Source organism: Acomys russatus, chromosome 32 (genome assembly GCF_903995435.1).
Source record: "Acomys russatus chromosome 32, mAcoRus1.1, whole genome shotgun sequence".
NCBI lineage: Eukaryota > Metazoa > Chordata > Mammalia > Rodentia > Muridae > Acomys > Acomys russatus.
Genome location: NC_067168.1, coordinates 27,122,800 through 27,144,666, shown reverse-complemented (window position 1 = coordinate 27,144,666; position 21,867 = coordinate 27,122,800). Strand labels below are relative to the sequence as shown.

The window sequence follows — 21,867 nt, the reverse complement described above, 5'->3', positions numbered from 1 at the left end:
TATTTTTCATATATCACTTTTTTCTCTTCATAGCATTGGGAACTGAACTCAGGGCTATTCATATGCTGTTTGTTTGTTGTTTTTCAAGACAAGGTTTCTCTGTGTAGCCTTGCCGGTCCTGGACTCTTTGTAGGACAGGTTGGCCTTGAACTCACAGAAATCCACCTGACTCTGTCTCTCCGAGTTTTGGAACTCCAGGCATGCGCATGACCACACATGGCTCTGTTTCAAACCTGTGTTTTGTGTATTGGTTTTGGGACAAGGTCTTACTCTGTAGTTCACTCTGGCGCTTCATATTCAGTGTGTAGCCGAGGCTGGCCTCAAATTTAGGAAAGTTTTGCCTCAGCCTTTTGTGTGTTGGGATTATAAGAACGATTCATCATATCTGGCCTCTTAAATGTTTAAGCATATCTTTTTGGAAAAGTGTGGAGATGGTTACTACTTCAGCAACATTTTTTGTGTGTTCCAGCACTGACGCCGTGGAAAGATGGCTGAAGAAGTGGTGGTGGTAGCCAAATTTGATTATGTGGCACAGCAAGAACAAGAGCTGGATATCAAGAAGAATGAGAGATTATGGCTTTTGGATGACTCTAAATCCTGGTGGCGTGTTCGAAATTCCATGAATAAAACAGGTTTTGTCCCTTCTAACTATGTGGAAAGAAAAAACAGTGCTCGGAAAGCATCTATTGTTAAAAACCTGAAGGACACTTTAGGTAAGTTGTTTTGTATTGAAGGGAAAAAAAATACCAGCTTTCATTTTAATTAATTAATTTATTTATTTATTGGTTTTTCGAGACAGGGTTTCTCTGTGTAGCTTTGGCTGTCCTGGACTCACTTTGTAGGCCTCTAACTCACAGATATCTGCCTGCCTCTGCCTCCCAAGTACTGGGATTAAAGGCATGTGCCACCACTGCCCAGCCCCCAGCTTTCATTTTAAATGTATTCTGGAGCTTAGTTCTTTGAACACAATCCTTACAGCAAGCAGTGTGCAGAGTTGACTTGTAAAGACCAGACTGTTGGTCTAGCTTGGCAATGAAAGTTGAGTTCTAACAGCTGTGTAAGAGGTGAGTAAAGATCATGTTAGCAGTTCTGTAAATCTAGGCCCACATTCAGATGGTGCTGATGAGCAGAATTAACTTTGACCTCACAACAGCTCCTGGCGTAGTAAATACCTAATAGAGTTTTGATTTACAGAAAATCTGTCTCTAGTTGAGACAGGGAAAAGTGCATGAGATGTAAAATTGGTTCCTTGGCATACTGGTAATTTATTTTACATGGCACATTGCTTTTCGGCATGAAGTAAACCTCACTTTAAAAAGCAAGTCGTTATATTTTCTTCTCTCTGAGAAGAGTTTTATGCCAGTGGTCATTGCTGTGTATTTGTATCTATAGGACTGTTCACTTTCCTATTTTTTGTCATCTCCTTTCTTTAACTGTGTGTCTTTGGTTTTAAATTTTTGTTGGCCTTTACTAGGGCCAGAGATAGGGGGAACCTACTTCACCTTGGCCTTGGTTAAACTGAAGGAAGGAAGTAGGGTGAAGACTGACCACCTCCTCTTTCTTAATTTAACTTTTCTTAAAGGGCAGGAAGGAATTGGGAGGGACAGAAATTTAATTTTGGTGTTCAAAGAGATGTGCTATAGCTTTATAGTTCTTTGCTTCTTTGTAAAAAAAAAAAAGGGGGGGGGCGGCGTGTTTTCTTCCAGATAGTTTAGAATTAAATGTAGCATGACTGACATTATTATATGCTATTTAAATTTTTAATGCACAACTGATATTTTTGTATTTTAGTAATTGTTGGCAATATAAAGTAAATGTTTATATTTTTAACTATTTTTAAACTTTAAAAGCTAAAATATAGTACAAGTCAAAACTTCATAAAGTATTGGACTTTTGGTTTCTACACTAGGACATTTCTGGTGTACTCAGCATATTTTAATATCTGCAGTTAACATGACATTTGACCGACCAGTTAACTTATCTCTTAATTTTGGGATACCTTGGTTAACTTTACTTACAGTGGTACAGTTATGGCTGTCCGCATTAGTGGTCTTTGATCTAAATAATCATGTGAATCTATTTCTATCAGATAACCACCTCTCCCCACTCCTTTTCACAGAATTTCAGCACCCAACTTTTAAATCCTCAAATCCTATATAATTTAATGGATTTGTCTCCACAGCTGAGCTCATGGAGACATTGTTTGGAAGTTAAGGATAAGGAAGAGGTGTAGGGAAGAAAGGATGTATGTATACATTTTAGCTATTAGAAATGTAGTAGCTTTAATATTTTCTTAAAATGAGTGAATTATAACTCACTTTTTGCTGCCACCATGAGTTACTTGTTCTACAGGTTATTTTATGGTTTAAGTATTGGAAAAAGAGAAGCCTCGGTTTTGAAAACTTTTCTATTGCTTGGGTGTGGGCCAGGTCACATGGTTGGGTGTGGGAAGTTTCAGTGTTACAGAGCAGACCAGGAAGCTCACTGAAATTATCCGGGAGCTGTGTCAACAAACTTTGAAAAGGGAACACAGAATTTTTATTCAAAATGGATTGGTTAAACGTCTTTAAAGATTTTTTCAGTAAGTTACTCTGTTCATTAAATATGTAGTTTTTTTGTTTCAGATTTTGAATTAGATTTTTTTCCTTTTGTGGACTAAGAGGGAAACTACATGGGAAGAACTCAGTGGGTTGGTATAAGCTAGTACTTTATGCTGCTTATGTGATACAAGGTAAACGGCTGGTGATGCTTTCAATGCTATTTGATCTGGTAAATAATCTTAAAGTGTTTCAACTTGAATGCTTAGTAAGCAGGGAGAGGACATGCATGGTTGGGGTGTGATGTACATAGGTGTGTTTGAGTAACTCAACCTCGCACAGGCATTTGAAGTGAGGTAGTAAAAGTCAGTTGCGAACTGGAAGCCAGAGTTCGTTTACTCTTGACCTTTGAAATAACAGGATGGGATTTTTTGTTTGAGGTTTTTTGTTTATTTGCTTTTTGGGTTTTTGTTGTTGTTTTATTCGACTTAAGCTTTGTTGAAATAATGTCAAGATAACATTTAATAAGAAAGAGCTCTCGTAAACTGCATGTACTGATCTATGAGTAAAACACCATGCTAATTTGGCTCTGCTGCTGGCATGTTTATATTAACAGTGTGTTGATCAGATCTCTTTGAATATTTCCTTGGTGTCTCTACAAAAGTAAAGAGAGAGAATTATTCTAGAAGTCTCTTATTTACAAGAAGCCTAAGGAAACAAAGAGTCACCTAATGAGAGATTCCAAGAGAAAGGGCAAAACAAAGGAGTAAGCACTTCGTTGGAAAAGAATGCAGTCCTTGTAGTGTGTGGGCTCCGTTGTTTCCGTAGTGAGCTTTGGTGGCTAACTGATTCCCTCTGGAATAGCTCTTCTAACTCCCATTTACTTTTTTAGAGAGCAAATACACTTTTAGATCTTTGAAGTTCAGTTCCAGTTTTAAAGCTAATTTTCTTTTAAACATTTGTGTTTGTGCGTGTCTGTGTGTGTGAGTACATGTGTGGAGAGGCCAAAGGATAACCTCAGATGTCATCCTCAGGACCACTATCCAGGTCTTTTCAGGGAGACAAGTTTTCTGGTTGGTTTGGAGCTCACTAATTAGGTGACATTGGCTGGTCAACTAGCTCCGGTGATGCTGTTTCTGCTTCCTCAGCATGAGTGGTAATAATAAACCAGAAATGGTATTAAAAGTGACATATAGGGGCCGGGCAGTGGTGGCACACACCTTTAATCTCAGCACTCAGGAGGCAGAGGCAAGTGGATCTCTGAGTTTGAGGCTAGCCTGGTCTACAGAAAGAGTTCCAGGAGAGCCAAGGTTACACAGAGAAACCCTGCCTTGAAAAATAAACAAACAAATAAAAACGACATAGATATATGTATGTGTGTGTGTGTGTGTGTGTGTGTGTATCATATATTATGAACAGCGATTCAGTATATCAACTTATAAATAGAGCGACAAAGTTGTTCTTTGTACTAGGTCTTAGGAATTTAACAGTTAATGTTAACTGCTTCTGTAGTCCAAGGGCTAAGATTTTACTTTTGTAAATAAAATATTTCTTTCCACAATCCGTGTAATATTCATGTTTATTTTGCTAGGCACTTTGTCAGAGTAGAAATGTGCTATTCATTCACCTAATTTCTGGATGAAATTGAAAAATAGAGGCAACAGGGTTATGTGTTTTGTTTGGTCGCTAGGATACTTTGAAAACAAAAATTACAGTTTTTATCATCTTAGATAAAAAGCCTTGATTTATATCATGTAGATGGATGGACAGATGAAGTACAAAATAAAAGTCTATAAATACCTACTTTCAGATAACCTGTGTACTAGCCTTATAGTCTAGTATATATAACTAAACATTTTTAAATTTCCTGTTTGGTTAAAATAGACAACTGGGCAAGACTGTGCGATCCTGGAAAGTACCCCTCGTGCCTAGAAGAAGTCTTAGTGTTGGCAAACATACACATGGTTTTCTGGGTGTCATGCCAATCAGGGGAAGTCCACAAGGAGAAACCGGTTTTAAAGAAGTGAACATAAGAACAGTGAGGTGGTAGTTCGCTGAGGAATTATTTATTTGAATTTATTTGGTGATTTAGATGAAGAAGCAAAAACTAATAAAAAGAAATCTAATAGAATGATGAAATCAGCCCAGGAATGGCTGATATGAACTCAAAATTTAGTAAGAGCTACTGAGGTGATGCAGTGGTGGCTTTGATTCAGGCCTTAAAAGTGCTCAGTGAGGGGATGAAGGCTGTCTCAGGTATATTCTGGCCAGTTAAACATGGCAGTTGTCTACTTGGCATCTGATGCTTCCAAACTCTGGCATTAAATTTATTGGGGATTTGAAACCAGTTTATATAAGGAAGAGTTATTGATGCAAAGATTTGCTTGAGAAAGAAGAGCAGTAGCATACAGAGATTGTGTTCACAGTGTTTAACCAGGTTCTTTAAAAAGTTTCTTGTTTTTAAAGTAAGATCTCACTATGTAGACCAGGTTGGCCTCTAACTCAGAGATCTGCCTGCTTCTGCCTCTGAGGTGCTGACATTCAAGGAGTGTATCACCTACTCAACTGGTTCTAGTTAAACATTGCTAGAGGGAGCTAGTGGGTAAGACCACTGACTGCTTTTCCAGAGGTCCTGGATTCAATTCCTAGCATCCATATGGTGGCTCACAACCATCTATAACCAGTTCTGTGGGATCTGATATATCCTTGTGGTGTGCAGACATACATGTAGACAAAACATTAATAAACATTAAATAAATAATCTTTTGCTGGGCATGGTGACCACACTTTTTATTCCCAGCATCTGGGGAGGAAGAGGCAGGCAGATCTCTAGAGTTTGAGCCCAGCCTGGTCTATAGAAGAGTTCCAAGACAGCCAAGCTACATAGTGAGACCCTGTCTCACCACTTCTACAAATTGCTAGAGGAGTAAAGAAGACCAGAAAGATAGAAATGAGGGACAGAAACTATATAAACTTTTTTAAAGGCAATAAACAAAAAAAAATATGACTGCTTCACAGTTATTTGCCTCATTAGTGCTTACATGTGACTATTTCCCTCCCACCCCTGGCCAAGTCTGTCCAGCTGTGTCATAATAATAAAGGTTTATGTAGTTGTGAAAAATACCAGAAAAGCTGATGACTACTGTCTGTTGAGTGCCTCCTGTGTGCTGTGTATTATGCTAACCACTTAAATATGCACTTTAAAAACTCTTCACAAAAACTTTATTATACAGGTGTTTATATATCAACATTTCAGAAGGGCATTGAAGCCTAAAAATGAAATAACTTGTTCAAGATGACAAAGGGAAAATATAAATTTAAGTGTTGTTCAAGTTTCCATGGTAAAGCCATTAAGGGTCAAGATCAGAACAAGAGTAGTGATGGATTAAAATAATTTGTTTGGAAAAAGGACTAGTTGAAGTTAGGATGATTGTGGTGAACTAAATACTAGATCAAGATGCTATGAACATAGTGGGATTTTTTTTTTTTTTTTTGCTTTTTAATTTAGTTTTTAAAACAAACAGGATCTCACTGTGTTGCTAAGGCTGTCTTTGAATGCCTTGGTTCATGTGATCCTCCGTAATAGCTGAGGCTACAGACATAAGCTATCATCTCATGTATCAGCTATGACTCCCAGAATATATGGGTTGAAATCTAATCAGCAATAGAACGGTATTAAGAGGCAGGGGATCTTTAGGCAGCGACTAGTTTATTGAGGCAAAGCCTTCATGAATGAGATTAGTGCCCTTGTGTAAAACAATTGCAAGCTTCTACCATGTGAGTGCTCAGCTATAAGAAATAGGACCTCACCAGATGTAGTCTTGTCACTTCCTTTAGTTTTGACTTGCAGCTCTGAGAATTATGAGAAACAAATTTTGGTTTGGTTAAATATTGTAATTAGCAGCCTGAACAAAAACAAAAGGAATTTTGGAGAAAAATGGTAATTTTGATCCTGAGGGAGATCTAAAAGGAAGGATCTAATTGTTAATAGTTATTGTATAAATGACTAAGTAACTTCATACTTTAAAAAATGATTTTGTAAAAACATTTTTGTATCAACTTTTATTGATAGCAGGAGATTGAAATGTCCATTTTCTGGCAAAGTTATAAAGCAGGGGAATAATACAGCCTACCAGATACACATGTATTTGTTTAAAATTTTTTATTACAGTTACTTATGTATGCACACGCATGCATGTGCAGATAAGCGCTTGCTTGCTCATGTAGATGCATGCCCCGGCATGCATATGTAGGCTAGAGGACAACTTAAGGGTGTAGGTTTTCTATTTCCACCATACGGGATCAAATGGGTCTCTAGGACTGGTGGGAAGTGCTTTTACTCACATTTTGCCAATCTTTGTTCTTTCTCTTGATAAAGATTAGTGGAACACTTAGTACAGCTTGGCACTAGGATGGAGAGATAGTGGGGAAAGCATTGGCCATTAAGGAAGCAAATAGTGGAACATAGAATATTTGGTGTTAGAGTAAAAATATAAAAATCTGCAACAAGAAAAAGAGGAATACATGAACTCTGGTGGAGAGGGAAGGAAATCTCCAGTGAGTAAACAGTTATTTGTGCCAACTTTTAAAGAATGAGATGGGAATGTTTTCGTAGTTCTAAGAAATTTGCTCTGGCTGTTGTATGTTATAGCAGCAGTGTGTCAGAAAAAGAAGGAGCCATGTTGTTGAAGACATGCTCGCAGAGATATACAGAGCTTCTATTGAATAGAAAATAAGTACCATACACTTAATATTTTCCCCTTTAAATATTTATAGTCTCTAAGATTAATACAGATTTTTAAAATGGTTTATTACTTGAGATATTAGTTGTGGCTTTGCCTATTTACTTAGGTTAAAGTAATTTATGTATTCTTAAATCATATAGGAAAAAAAGACTAATAAACAAAAAGTTAGATACTGCTGACTTTATATTAATTGTTTTTAAAATAATTTTTTGACCAGGACAGTCAAGGATACACAGAGAAAGGGTACCCTTTCTTGAAAAAAATAAAATAAAAAATTTGAAATTGTAATTATATTTCCTTCTTTACTTTACTCCCTCCAATACCTCCCATGCACCCTTGTGTCCTCTGCCCTCTTTGAAATACATGGTCTCTTTTTCTTTGTTGGTTGTGCTGGTTGCGTGTGTGTTCCTAAATTCATAATGCAGCCTTTCAGTCTGTCGAGTTACTTGTATGTATGTTTCCAGGGCTGACCATTTGCTGTTAGATAATTTAGCAGTGGGGGGACCCTTCTCTCCTGCTCTTAGCATTCTCGGTTACCTGTATGTAGTTCTTTGTCTGGGATTGAGGCCTCCTGAGCTTTCCCAGGTGCACGTTAGCATGTATTTTGGTGGCGCCCTTTTTTCTTTCTTTGTATGACTCTAGATTTCTTTCTCGCTAATGTCTTTTGATTTCTGTCTGGAGGACTATCTTTCACATTTCTTATAGCACAAGTTTATTTGTGATGAATTATGAAGGTCTTAATTTCTTTATCTCTGAGGAAGTATTTGACATTTTTTTTGTAAAGTCTGTATTTATAGTCATGTAGCTACTGAAATGTTTCGTAGCTAGTATTTTGGCATTGTTTTCTTACACATACAGAGCCAAAAGAAAGTGGGGTGTGTGTGTGTGGAAATTTCCATTGTTATGGTTTGGTTGTATATTTTGTATACTTTTTTAATCCTTGGCCAAGCCTTTAACAGTTCTGCATGGACTTTACTACTGTGTTCTTAGAAGTTGTAGGTCAGCCAGAGGTAAAGATCACAGGTTTTTTCCTAGTCTTTTCTACAGCATATGTCCAGTCCTGACCACATGTGTGATCATGTTGATTCCCTAGAACATACAGGATCTTTTAAGTGCCTTATTTTTCTATGTAAAATCTTTTTTTGTCATCTTTCTTTTCAGGCTTTTTGATCTTTTCCCTTGCCCCAAGTGTCCCCTCTCTCCAGCTACTGCACCGAACAAATGATTTTAGTCTACGTAGGAAGACAGCCTAGCTCTGAAATGCTCTTGTTCCAGTGAACCCAAGGCCAACGGTGTGCAGGTTCCTCAGGGATCTGACAGCCAAACTGAAGCCTCTCAGTCACAATTCTTTAATAAGATTTATATGTAATTGTCCTCAAAGCCACTCTGCCCTGGGGGAAGGAGACTGGGAAGAAGGCCACTTAAATTGCCTCAGCATTCTCTTTACTTAACAAAAGCAATCTCTCTCTCTGTCTCTCTGTCTCTGTCTCTCTCTCTGTGTGTCTGTCTCTCTCTCTCTCTCCCTCGCCCCCCCCCCCCCATTTATTTATTTATATTTGGTTTTTTGAGACAGGGTTTCTCTGTGTAGCCTTGGCTGACCTAGACTCGCTTTGTAGACCAGGCTGGCCTTGGACTCATAGCGATCCCCCTGCCTCTGCCTCCTGAGTGCTGGGATTAAAGGCGTGCACCACCACCACCACCACCCGGCTTCTATTTTTTATTTTTATTTTTTTAAGAACAGAGCAGTTTTATTTGGACATGCATATAGGTTTGGTTAAATCTAACAGTGTCTATTGACAAAACTCTAGTGCTGGGATTCCAGACAGAGCAAGAGTTGAAATCTTCAAATAAATCTGAAAACCTACATAGAAGTTGGAAAAATATTTTCAGTGAAGGAGTTCAGCAATTACTTTGCCTTATTCACTAATGTTGAGACTACACTAAGCATTGGAGATACAAGGGGAATTTCTAGCTTTCAGTTCCTAGGGAGTTCACTCTCATATTAAGGAAACAGAAAAGTAAGCAAGCTCAAGGCATTATTATAGCAAGGCTTACAGGGGACCAGAGGCAGACAATGCGTAAATAGGTAAGAGGGGAAAAACAAGACTTTCAGGGACATCATGAAAAAACATGCAGAGCATTGACTGTGATCTTATTTGTCTCATGAAAAGAGGAAAAGGCTAAGGATGCTAATAATTTGGTGTTATGTATATAACACATACTTAGAAATTGCTTATGGTGGTTTGAATGAACTGACCCCCTAAAGCTCATATGTTTGAATACTTGTTTCCCATCTGATGGAGCTCTTTGGGAAGGATTAAGAAATGTGACTTTAGCCATGTGGTGGTAGCACGAGCCTTTCAGTACTCAGGAGGCAGAGGAAGGCAGATCTCTTGAGTTCAAGGCCAGCCTAGTCTACAGAGTGAGTTCCAGGATAGCCAAGGCTACACAGAGAAACCTTGTCTGGAAAAACAACAAAAAAGAAGTATGGCCTTGTTGGAGAGGAGTGTGTCTATGTCACTGGTTAGGGGCTTTGAGCTTTCAAAAGCCAACACCATTAGTTAGTGCTCTCTACCTTCTGGCTGGCTGTGAGTTCTCAGCTATTGTTCCAGAGTAATGCCTGCTGCTGCATGCTTCAGTGCCCCTCTCCCCACCGTTTTGGTTGTGAACTCTAACCGTCTGAAATTGTAAGCCCTAACTCTTCTGTAAGTGGCCTTGGTCATGGTATCTTATCACAGTAATAGAAAAGAAATTAAGATATTGCTTTTGCCAAAAATGTGCTGGCTCCTTGTGCCCACACGGTAACAAACCTGATATCTCTGGCTTCGTTTTATATCTGCCTCTTTTACTGTGGGTCATACTTCTGTTCAACTCTGCATGGAAGCATGTTAATAAAGAAAAATCTGTTTGAAAACTTTTAATATTGAACCAGTATTATTACCCTTTAAGGTTTAAAGTACAAAGACAGGAATTTAAAAGTTCTTTGGTTTACTCAGAAGCTTACTGAAAGCTTCAGCTGTTGGCCTAACCTGTAGTCACCTTCTCTAAGCTGTACCCCTCCCTCCCCAGCAGACGTAATCTCATGGGAGCCAGAGTGCTCTTTCAAGCAGTGAAGAGGCCCCTCTGCAGATCCAGCACTGGGAGAACATAATGACCATGCACATATCACTTTGACCAAGATGCTTCATCCCTGTCCCCGTTATTTCTTCAGTCAGGTGTCAAGCTTATGTCAGTTTCCTAGGCTGAGATGCATGGTTTCTATCTTTCAGTCATTGCCATGCTATTGGAAATTCTTCCTCATGACTTTTCTGTTAGGTATCTGGGGCGGTTGGCCCAACATAAGTTGTTGCATCCTAACTACTAACCCCACCACCACCACACACACACACACACTGGCCCAAATCAGACCCCATGCTTGAAACTGCAGTTACAGTTGTAATCAAGTAGTTTTACTATGTCATGGTAGAGATAGAAAGATTATAAGTAGGAGTATAGAGTTGATGAGATGGCTCAGCAGGTAAAGGCATTTGCTGCTGAGCCTGCTGACCTAAATTTGATCCTCTGGACTTACATAGAAGGAGAGAACCAGACTCCGAAATTTTCCCTCTGAACTCCCCACATGATTTGTATTAGCCCTCCAAAATAGATAATAAACTTACATTTTTTAAAAGGGGGGAGCAAGCAAGAGTTGAAATTTGAAAAGAAAAGCAAAAGGATACTGATAAAAGAATGATACAAATTTAAAAGAACAGCAAAAGCTATTCTGAGCCAAGTTCAGTCTCTGAAACCCACACAGTAGAAGAAAATGAGCTTTCAGAAGTTGCCTTTTGACTGTACCTGCTAGGCTAAGTAAATATTTACACAAATACGTATAAAAATTATTAAAAGAATAGAAAAGTAGAATAACGTGATTTTAGTATTGAAGAAATGAGCTAATTGATAAGTCTAAGTAAGAAAGAAGTAAGGATAGTGTGGAATCTCAGAGGAAAAAAGGTGGTTATTCAAAACCCTACAGTATCAGAATTTGGGGCCTTGGCTGAACAAAGAGTGAGAATGATGATTGCTTTTGTAAAAGTGTAAAAAGAAATTTGAGTAGTTGTACAAAGTCCTAGTTTTTCAAAGTAATAAGCAAAATATCAGATAATATGCTAACAAATGAGCAGCCCCGAAAATGTTTGCTTGCACTAAGCGTATTCACTTCTGATGATTGGTTCATTTTCTCAGTTCTTTGAATAAAAATTCAATGAACATTTTCTGTGTACTAAGTACCCTTCTGGCTCCTGGGGATTTTATCTATGAGCAAAATGAAAATTTCTTGCCCTTTGGCAAGAAATTCCCATGTGAATTGGAATGAAGGGAAACAAATGAGTAAATAATTTATTATTTTAAAGTAAACAGATTCAAAAAAGAGTGATCAGGCTTTGGAAACTAAGAAATTAGCAAATGACATTAACAGATATAATTTCATATAGTGTATCAGGTACTAATTTAAACAGTTACTTCATTTTTATATAGCTAATTATAAAATCTAGGTTAATAAAACTAAGATGTCAAGTGTGGGATCACCAGAGTGTTTGTATTCTTAGTTGTAGCTGTGAAAGAAATAAACTAATTAACACTTAAGAGAAAAATTCAACATGGCAACTTTATTATTATGTTGTTATTTCATGGGTTTGGTAGGAGAAAAGACAAACTATCACATGACTGAAGTTAAGTTTTATTTTGGTTATGGAAAAAGAACTTGTATTTCATTCCCAAAAGATGATTCCATTGTGTCACGGTTTTTTGTTTTTGTTTTTTTGTTTTTTTCTCTTCTATTTAGAGTCTTAGGGTAAGTGTACTGAGTTGAAGCTATAGTCTTACTGCCTCCTCTTTACTTAAACAGGCATTGGAAAAGTGAAAAGGAAACCTAGCGTTCCAGATACCGCATCCCCTGCTGATGATAGCTTTGTTGATCCAGGAGAACGTCTCTATGACCTCAACATGCCTGCTTTTGTGAAGTTTAACTACATGGCTGAGAGAGAGGATGAATTGTCATTGATAAAAGGGACCAAGGTGATCGTCATGGAGAAGTGCAGTGATGGGTGGTGGCGTGGCAGCTACAATGGACAAATTGGATGGTTTCCTTCAAACTATGTAACTGAAGAAGGCGACAGTCCTTTGGGGGACCATGTAGGTTCTCTGTCAGAGAAATTAGCAGCAGTTGTCAATAACCTAAATACGAGTCAAGTATTGCATGTTGTACAGGCTCTTTACCCATTCAGCTCATCCAATGATGAAGAACTCAATTTTGAGAAAGGTGACGTAATGGATGTTATTGAAAAGCCGGAAAATGACCCAGAATGGTGGAAATGCAGGAAAATCAATGGCATGGTTGGCCTGGTGCCAAAAAACTATGTTACCATTATGCAGAATAATCCATTAACCTCAGGTTTGGAACCATCGCCTCCACAGTGTGATTACATTAGACCTTCACTCACTGGGAAGTTTGCTGGCAATCCTTGGTATTATGGCAAAGTTACCAGGCACCAGGCAGAAATGGCATTAAATGAAAGGGGACATGAGGGAGACTTTCTCATTCGTGATAGTGAATCTTCGGTAAGTTGATTTTATTTATATTTTTATTTTATTTTCTCTTTTCTTTCGCAGGGCCTTTCTCTGTAGCCTTACCTGTCCTGGACCTATTCTGTAGACCAGGCTGTCCTGGAACTCAGAGATCTGCCTGCTTGTGCCTCCCGTAGTGCTAGGATTGCAGGTGTGCACCACCACACCCAGCTGCAAGTTGATTTTCAAAGATAAATGGAAACAGAGCCCTAGGCATTCAAAAATAAGTTGGAGAGGTTGAATGGCCAGCTCCCTTAAATCTAACTAAGTTGTAAGCTGGGATAGACGTGATCACAGATACTATTCTTTCCAGTGTTCCTGTTTTGAGTAAGGTAACTGAGCAGTGGGTATGCTGTATTAGTAGGCTTTCTTTAGTAGTGTTGATTTTGCATTTCTGGGACATTTCTGTTGCATTAAACTTAAAAATGGGGCAAACTGAGCATTGATTTCTTTTGAGAGTAGATAATGCAAATCAGACTGCTTTTTGATGTAATATATAAGGATGTAATAATCATTGTAATACTTACAAGAAATCTAACTACAAAAAATTTATTTGTCTTCATAAATTAGTTGTTTGATTAAAATTCCTTCCTTCCTTCCTTCCTTCCTACTTTTCTTCCTTTTTTCCTTTCTTTCTTTCCTTCCTTTAAAATAAGACAGAGCTCACTGTAGCCCTGGCTACCCTGAAATCCATTTTGTAGGTAGGCCTGCCTCTGCGCTTGCCAGTGTAGGGATTAAAGGTGTGCAACACTGTACTTGACTTAAAATAGCGTTTGATTCACCTCAGCAACCTTACTTAGCACCATTTGAAATGTATTTGCAGTAAGAGGTAAATTACGTTGTAGAACCAGCTAGACAATAAAGCCATACAAATGGGAAAAATGACATAGTTATTAGTCTCTTTTAAGTGTTACTTTGTATATTAAAATTTGATAGTCCTTATTTTTCTTAAAATTTTTTCCTAATGGTATCATTACTTTTCTACTTATTAAATTATGGTTAGTATGGGCTTTCTGTGAGTGTGTTATACAAAAGGTTGAAAGAAAGGAGAAAAAGTGGTGCGTGTGTGAGACTGAAATGAATTGACTTACTGATTTGAAGTTGGGGAAAATGAGACCTTTAATCTCTCAAGAGACATGATTGTCAATAGACAAGAATAGTGGAGTCCATTTTCTGTTAAAAATCCTGATATGCAGTACAGCATTTAAAAGTCACCATTCTTGGCTTGATTGAGATTGTTCAAAAGTATTAGGTTTAAAACAACAGCCGCGGCTACTACCACCTAATTAAGAAAGAAGGAAATTTAAATACAGGATGCTGTTTTTCTTGTGGGTGAATAGTAGCCAAAATATATGATTATTTTCAGTAGTGTTATTTTTCAGCTGGAGATCTTGAACATGTGTTTTTGTTTGGTTTGCATAATAAAAAATCTTCCCAATTTATCGCCAATATTTCAGTAGCAAAGGATTTATAAAAATTCGACTTTGGGGCTGAAGAAATGGTTCGGCAATTAAAAGCGCTTGCTGTCCTTCCAGGGTTCAGTACCCAGCACTGTGTCAGGTAGCTCACAACCAGCTCTTAGAGGTATCTGACGCCCTCCATGCACATCTGTACAAGTGTCCTTATACCCACACACAGACATACAAACATATATAAAATTTATAAAGTAATAAAAATATCTTTTAAAAATGTGAGCTTCAGATTTCCCTTCAAAATTGGAAGACCATGCTGGAAAGATGGCACAGTGATAGGAGCACTGGTTGCTTTTTGAAAGGACCCAGTTTTGATTCCCAGTACCCACATGGCAACTCAGTCCATCTGTAGCTCCAGTGCCTGGGGGAGCCAGTACCCATTCTGGCTTCCCCAGGCACTGCTCACACACGGCTTACAGATGGACATGCAGGCAAAGCTCCCATTCACGTAAACAAGGTGTTTAAAAACAACGGAAAAGACCAATCCACATGGGGTCTTTTTCTGCAAAGCAGCAGTCACAGGTGAGCAGTGTAACTTCTTTAGACTGGCCACACCCTCTTTCTTCTGTCTTACATTTCTTTTGGCCCTTCTAGGAATTTGTGTTTGTCACCTTTTTTTTTTTTTTTTAAGATTTATTGACTTTATGTGTGTAAATTTATTTATTGTGTATGAGTGCTCTGTTTGCATGTATACCTGTATGCATGAAGAAGGCATTATACTATGGTTGTGATGGTTGTGAGCCACCATGTGGTTGCCTGGAATTGAGCTCAGGACCTCTGGAAGAACAGACAGTGCTCTTAACCACTAACCACTGAGCCATCTCTCCAGCCCTGTCACCTTTTATTAAAGTCTTGTTGAATTCTTAATTTGTCCTTTATTTCTTAAAATTCACAGCGTTATGTAAGTTAGTTACTGTCCACTCTAAGAGGGGATGGAGTAGAAGTATGGTATTTTTTCATGTGCTCTCTTGTGCCTCTGAAAATACTAGACTTTCTGTATGTGCTGCTCTGGGGGTAGCTGTCACCAGGTGAGGGATCCTAGAGCTATGCTCTCTGAGCCGCATTTTTCTCGTTCATAAAAAAGGTTTATTTTGAGGAATAAATGAGAGTTTGTAAATAATTTAGCATTGTGTCTTGTACTTAGTACATGTTCAGATTTTAGCAGTTATGTTTTATTTTACATTCAGATACATGACTTTCAAAATGTTTACTTCCACCTCCCTTTTTCTCTTTTAGCCAAATGATTTCTCAGTATCGCTAAAAGCACAAGGAAAAAACAAGCATTTTAAAGTCCAACTGAAAGAGACTGTTTATTGCATTGGGCAACGGAAATTCAGCACTATGGAAGAACTTGTAGAACATTACAAAAAGGCACCAATCTTTACAAGTGAACAAGGAGAAAAATTGTATCTTGTCAAGCATTTATCTTGATACTGCTCATCAGCAGTGACTGCTATACAGCTTTAACTCATCATGTAACTGAAGACTGAGAAGGGGTCAGGCCAACTGTACTTGCTTGGGAAGTGCTGTTTCGAACTGTATGAGGATTGACTGCAATACATGAGTATTTTTGTTATCACTCAGCCCATACATATATACTACATATGCAGTACATATAGAAGAATTCTTTATTCTTGGTTTTCTACCTTATTATCTTTGTTGTTTTTCTTTTTCTTTCTAACAATTAAGGTTTTGTATTCTGAAAAAAAAATAATTTGGTTCAAAAAATCTTTATATGGTAGAATTCTTTTATTGCTGTTTATTTCCTCATATAGACATTCTGTTCTCCCATAGTTCCTCATAACACAAAATTATATCTATATGACATATGCTAAAGTACATTTCTTGTAAAGTGTTCATCTTTTCTGTGACTAAATAGCAATAATAAACAGAAAATTAGAAGTGATTTTTCAGGTATTGTATCTGTCACAAGCCATTGTAAATATCAGGTATGTTGTTTGTGCCTTCATTTTAAAAAATCCATTTATTGTATTCAAAAGAGATTTGATATAGCTTATAAGACATAATTTATGGCTATTTAAACAAAAATTTAAGAACTTAGGGAGTGCTCCTTTCCCCTTCACTTGGCTATCAAGAGAACAAAGCAGTCTCTGCCAGTGAGTTATTGAATGAAATGGGTATTCCTAGACCATGCTGTATTTATGTCACTGTGAGATAAGTCATGTCCCAAGTTTGAGGAAAACAGTAGACAGTGAGATACGTAATTTTCCCCCTCTAAACATCAGTAGTTTGACTTTTAGGATTTAAAGTTTTCAACTTACAGCTTCCTTAGTCTCCCTCAATATCTGATTTAATGAAGAAACATTTTTGACACTGTTTCATATTTAACCCAAGGTTTCACACAAAATAATCCTATCTTTCAGTCTCTTTAACTGGGACTCTGAAGTGTTGTGCTATAGGGGAAATATGCTATAGTTAGGTGAACTGTATTATTTAAAAATTATTTGCCATCTAGTACTTTGTATGAATGAGAGACTAAACTATATACTATTCTGTTGGTCACACTTTGCCTCCTCATTCTGTAATTTTTAATTTAAGCAAAGTAACAGGCCTCTGATACTACGTGAGCACAAGAACTTTGCTGTTTTAAACACATAATGTACCAAAGTTATAGCTGGTAAAAATTAAAGTATAACTTCACTTTTTCTTCATTGTAGTAGTTTAAATTTTTAATTGAAATCCTACAATCACTTGGAGGCTGATGTTGCCACTGGGTGGCAGCCCTGGCCTCTCCCACTAAGTAGAAGTCAACAGATAGAATTCAAGTTCCGGTGTATAAATTTCCATCTTTATAACACCTGCTTTCAAAGCTTTTTAATTTATATTTGTATTTGAGTGCTCTTTTGTTTAAGGTAAATGGTAGTAGATTGCTTAATGTAAGTAAATGTTATATATAATCCTTCAGGGCTGTAAAATACTATGACTATTAAGAGAAACAGTTTAAAAGTGGTTTACAGAATGATACTTTATTATTTTTTTTTCTTTCTTTATGTGCTCCCTTCATGAAACAAAATGGACCTTTATAAAAAGAAGCAGATAAGACTTTGTTGTGGACTTACATAAACCCTCTGTGCTGCAGCTGGTCCTCTGGGAAGGCAGCGTTGGAGTAGTGCTGAAGAGGAAGGCGCGGGTCCTGCTGTAGCTAGAGTTTATGGAAATCGGAGGTTTTCCAGCAGTGTCTGTGCTCTCCAACTCTGCACTGTTTTACTTTTGTATATCAACTTTTGATCAGCTTTTTAAAAAGTCCTAAACCACCTCTTCAACCAAAGGCTATGTATATTATAAGCATGAGTTTTACTTGAAGCAGTTTTCATAGAAATTAGAACAACCTTGGAAAATAGCTACATGGCTAGATAGTAACCGACTTGTATTAGGAACATCTCCCTCCTAGATCTGTGTGTGTCTTGACACACTGTTGTGTGTGTGCTAGCTTTAGACTAAGTGGTGGGTCCTGGGAAAATCACTATTACAGACGTTTTTATCTATATATAAAAAGATGATTAGTTTCAAGTTTAAATATACATACCTCTAGTCCTGGTTGGTTTGTGTCCATAAAAACTGCTCTAAAATCTTAGAAGAGGTGTTTTGTTCTTAAACAACTTTGTGCTTGTGTACAAGCTTAGTAACAAAAGCTATAAATGTTATGTCACTTACATGGCCATAAATCTTAGGGGTGTGAGTTGAATATCTTCATAACAAGTATTGCATACAATCAGTATATGTCAACACATATACCAAGACTATTAAAACTGTTTCACAAACATCACTAAGAAAAATACAAAATACCCAGCCCAGTGGTTTTCGCCTGTAATTTTGGCTGCTCAAGAGGCTGAGGCAGGAGGATCACGAGACATGCCTGAGTACAATTTATCAAGATACTGTCTGAAAAAAAGAGCTGGGGCTGTAGCTGTGCAGCAGAACATGCATGAAGCCTGGGTGCTACCCACACACCAAACAAAGGAAACCAAGCATATTGCCAGGACAGAAAGGCCTAGAGTGAACAACCCAGGTTATTAGGACATGCTGATAAATTGCATGCAAACCATATCCATTTCTAATGCTCTAACACACAATCTAGAGGTTGTAAAAATGTGGCCTATGAGGTGTCTTCTGATATACCCACCCCTTTCCCTGCTGATGGTACAGCCAATTGTAGAAGTGTTGTTTAACTTGGGTAATATTCAACTTGACAGCACTGAAAATGGGAGGTTTCAGATAGCATTGTAATTTATGGCTTCCTTTAAAAATAAGCTGACAGCGTGAGTTTCCAAGGTAACAATCAGCTGGAACCTGATGGGGATGGTCCCATAGTACACATAGAGAAAGACATTCAGAGTAACAAAGTCTTTCCCAACTCAACCCATAAGTTATAGCCATATTGACTTATTGTTTCTCCCCATTTTTTCTATTGTATGGAGAGTTTTTGGCTTTGAATATGAAATGGCCATTTTTCAGAAGCAGTTCTGGTGTCCAAATCAGTGAATTAAGCGTGTAGCCTTACGGCTTTGCCTTTCCTGTTTAGTTGTTACAAGGCAAGACCCCTTTGTATAGCTCTCACCTGTTTTATAGGTCTTCACAACTGTGCTCACTCCTTGAATTTTGTTCAACATAAAATGGTATCATTCTCTAAATCACATCCAGTGGACTGAAAAAATAAATTGTTGGCTCTTTCGCAAGGTAGATATGCTCGTTCTATTGGTGTCAGCAAGTTCTGCTGTATTCTAGACACTGCAGACAGCAAAACAAAGCAGCCCACACTTCACACCCTAATTCTTGCTGTTACATGTGCATTTCTAGTTTACTTACAGGAGTCTCTTGACCTGAAATTATATGTGCATTGCTGAGACTTGTTGTATGAAGTAGGAAATTAACTGCTGAGGTTGTAAAGAAGGAAGGGTTTGATTATCATTGGATATATACACAGAAGGCTTTTAAAATTTTTATTTTTCACGTGTATTGCATGTATGTCTGTGTTAAGGAGTCAGAGTCAGTTGTGAGCTGCCATGTGGATGCTGGGAATTGAACTTGTATTCTCTTGAAGAGCAGCCAGCCAGTGTTCTTAATCTCGGAGCCATTTCTCCAGCCCCACAGAAGGGTTTTGAACCAAATTAAGAATTTATTTTCTGGCCAGAACACTTCTGATTTTACCAATTTCAGAATTGGCTTTGATGCCTCCAGTAGCTTGCAGGAACATGCTGACTGTTGTGTTTATCTTTGTAGTGCTGAACAGTGGAATAGGTACCTCACGCATGCTAGAAAAGCACTGATTTTAAATGTTTCTACTCAGATTACATAAGGGATAGCTGCTTTCACTGTGGCAAATTGTATTTATTACTACAAAAGTTTTCTCTCTTGTACCTCATTGACAAACGGGAAAACAATATAAGTAACATTTTGAAGTCGTATCTAAGATATGTTGGGAAAAGGATGATTTTTAACTGACTTTTGTTTCAGATACATCTTAGTGAACCAGCAGGTATCTATCACTGCAAAATTTGTCAAAACAAAAAGATAGATTCTGGAAAGAGACTAAGTTGTCTAACTAAATTCAGGCTAACCATGGGAATAGTTGGGATAATTTTGAACACTTACAGAAGAAATTAGTAACTCCTGAGTAAGCATGGCTTCTCTAGAACAGATTATGTCAATTGTAATATGCTTTCTAACCTGTATATAGACAAAGGGGGGTATTATAAAGATGAATTGCTGGTTTCATTGAGGTATAATTGCTTGGTTTCAAGATGAAACTGTTAGTTTGGAACTGTTGCTATAGTTTCATCTTGCATGTCCCTCAACGCCATATGTTAAATTCTTGGTTCCCATCTGGAGCACTTTTGGAAGGTGGTAGAACCTTAAGGAGATGGGCCTTCTCTCTTCCTTCCGTTCATCTTACCTTAAAACAGTTCTACCTTTTAAGCTGATTGTTCTGCTGCTCCGGCCCGAGTTCTCACCCAGCAATACAATGAATAATCAAAAACAAAAACAAAGCTTTTGTGAAATGGAAATTCTAGTGATGCAGTGCCGAAGTGGAGAAGGCAAGTAGATGAAGCTGTAGCCCAGGCTTGCAGGTGTTAACAGGGCCCAGATTGGGGTCTCTGGTAAAATTGAATTAGTCTTGTGGGCTCCATTTAAGACCAACCAGTGATTGAGAAACACTAGCCAAAAGTATTATACTATCATGTAAGATGTTCACTTACAAAGCATAGATTCTAACTTTCAAATTTTTAACGTGATATTTGTTTTATTTAAATATGGAACTTTTAACTACAAGGGGCTGCTCAGAATAAAACATAATTCTCCATCAAAGCAAGGGGCCTTGAAGAAAGGCCCACAGCATATCCCAGAGGACTAAGAAGGGTGAAGTCACCATCCAGGGGCTGGAAATTGAACCCAGATTCTCTGGAAGAGCAGCTGGTACTGTTAACCACTGAACCATTCCACCAGCCTCTCAGCAGAAGTACTGAAAACTGGAGTTTGGAAATGTAGAATTTACAGCTAGAAGAGGCGTGACGGAAACAGAAGAGTCTAAAAGGAATCCCACTGTTGACATTCTCTGTGCGACTTCTGGGAAAAAGAAGAAAGAGCTAAATGTCAGATATGCTTAAACACAGGCATAAATATGTGGAGATCTTGGTGTAATGCAAGCGGGATAAGGGAAGATTACAGGAAGAGAGAAAAATAATTAACTATTTGGTCTGTGCCTGGACACTCTGACACTCCGAAGAGTGAGCCTTGGATTGGGGGTGGGAAGACGTGCAGACAACAGTGCTGGGTGTGTAGATCGGTTAGTAGAGTGGTGCCTATCATGCGCAAGCAAGCCTCTGAGTTTGGTTTCTAGCCCCATATAAACCATGCATGTTAATGTACACCAATCCCAGCACTTCAGGGGTGGAGGCAGGAGGATTAGGAAGTTAAAGATCATTCACAAATTTGGCTGCATAGTGAGTTGGAGGCCAGTCTTGGCTCCCTGAGCCCCTGTGTCAACAAAAATTAAATATGCAGGCAACAGGATAAAGGATACTTTGGTTTGGGCATGTTACATTTACAGCGTGTAGGAAGAAAATTGACAAAGCAGAAGAGAGGCAAGAGCAGAGCCAGGAGTATCAGGTGGGAGAGTTGAATAAATGATGCATAGCCATCCAGAAGTCCTCACCGAGTGTGTGGCCCAGGCTTAAGAAGGATTAATTCAAAAACTGGGTTAGGTTTATAACATTACTTCTCACTGCCCTATAGATGCCTGCTAAGTTTGGAACTAGCTCCTTGTAGTTGCTTAAAGACTGGCAGACACCTGTCAGGGTGGTAATGTTTGGCTGCTTTGTCTTGATACAGACTCATGTGAAGCAGAACTAGCCATTTTGTGACCCCGTGGATTGGTGGTGGACTGCCCCACAGTCCAATGTGTGAGGCTCAGCTCTTTTTATTATTTTTTATTTTTATTAATTTATTTATTATTTTATTTATTTATTTTATTTTGGTTTACCGACACAA

The 21,867-nt window shown here is 38.0% G+C and overlaps 1 protein-coding gene across 2 annotated transcripts; it reads left to right on the top strand.

Annotated features, from left to right (window-relative positions):
- Positions 1-435: 435 nt before the first annotated feature.
- Nck1 (NCK adaptor protein 1) lies at positions 436-17,024 on the top strand. 2 transcript variants are annotated; one of them, XM_051140108.1, is made up of 3 exons: positions 436-713; positions 12,168-12,880; positions 15,595-17,024. In XM_051140108.1, exons 1-3 carry the CDS (start codon positions 488-490, stop codon positions 15,787-15,789), a joined length of 1,134 nt encoding a protein of 377 aa, XP_050996065.1. In that variant the 5' UTR covers positions 436-487; the 3' UTR covers positions 15,790-17,024. The 2 variants fall into 2 exon arrangements, with proteins under 2 accessions (XP_050996065.1, XP_050996066.1); XM_051140109.1 differs by lacking the exon at positions 436-713 and adding an exon at positions 2,316-2,581.
- The last annotated feature ends 4,843 nt before the right edge of the window (positions 17,025-21,867 follow it).

Coding starts and splice junctions, on each gene's coding strand:
- Nck1 (XM_051140108.1), top strand. CDS start 488: ATGGCTGAAGAAGTGGTGGTGGTAGCCAAATTTGATTATGTGGCACAG. Junction 714..12,167: donor AAACCTGAAGGACACTTTAG/GTAAGTTGTTTT, acceptor TTACTTAAACAG/GCATTGGAAAAGTGAAAAGG. Junction 12,881..15,594: donor TTCGTGATAGTGAATCTTCG/GTAAGTTGATTT, acceptor TTTCTCTTTTAG/CCAAATGATTTCTCAGTATC.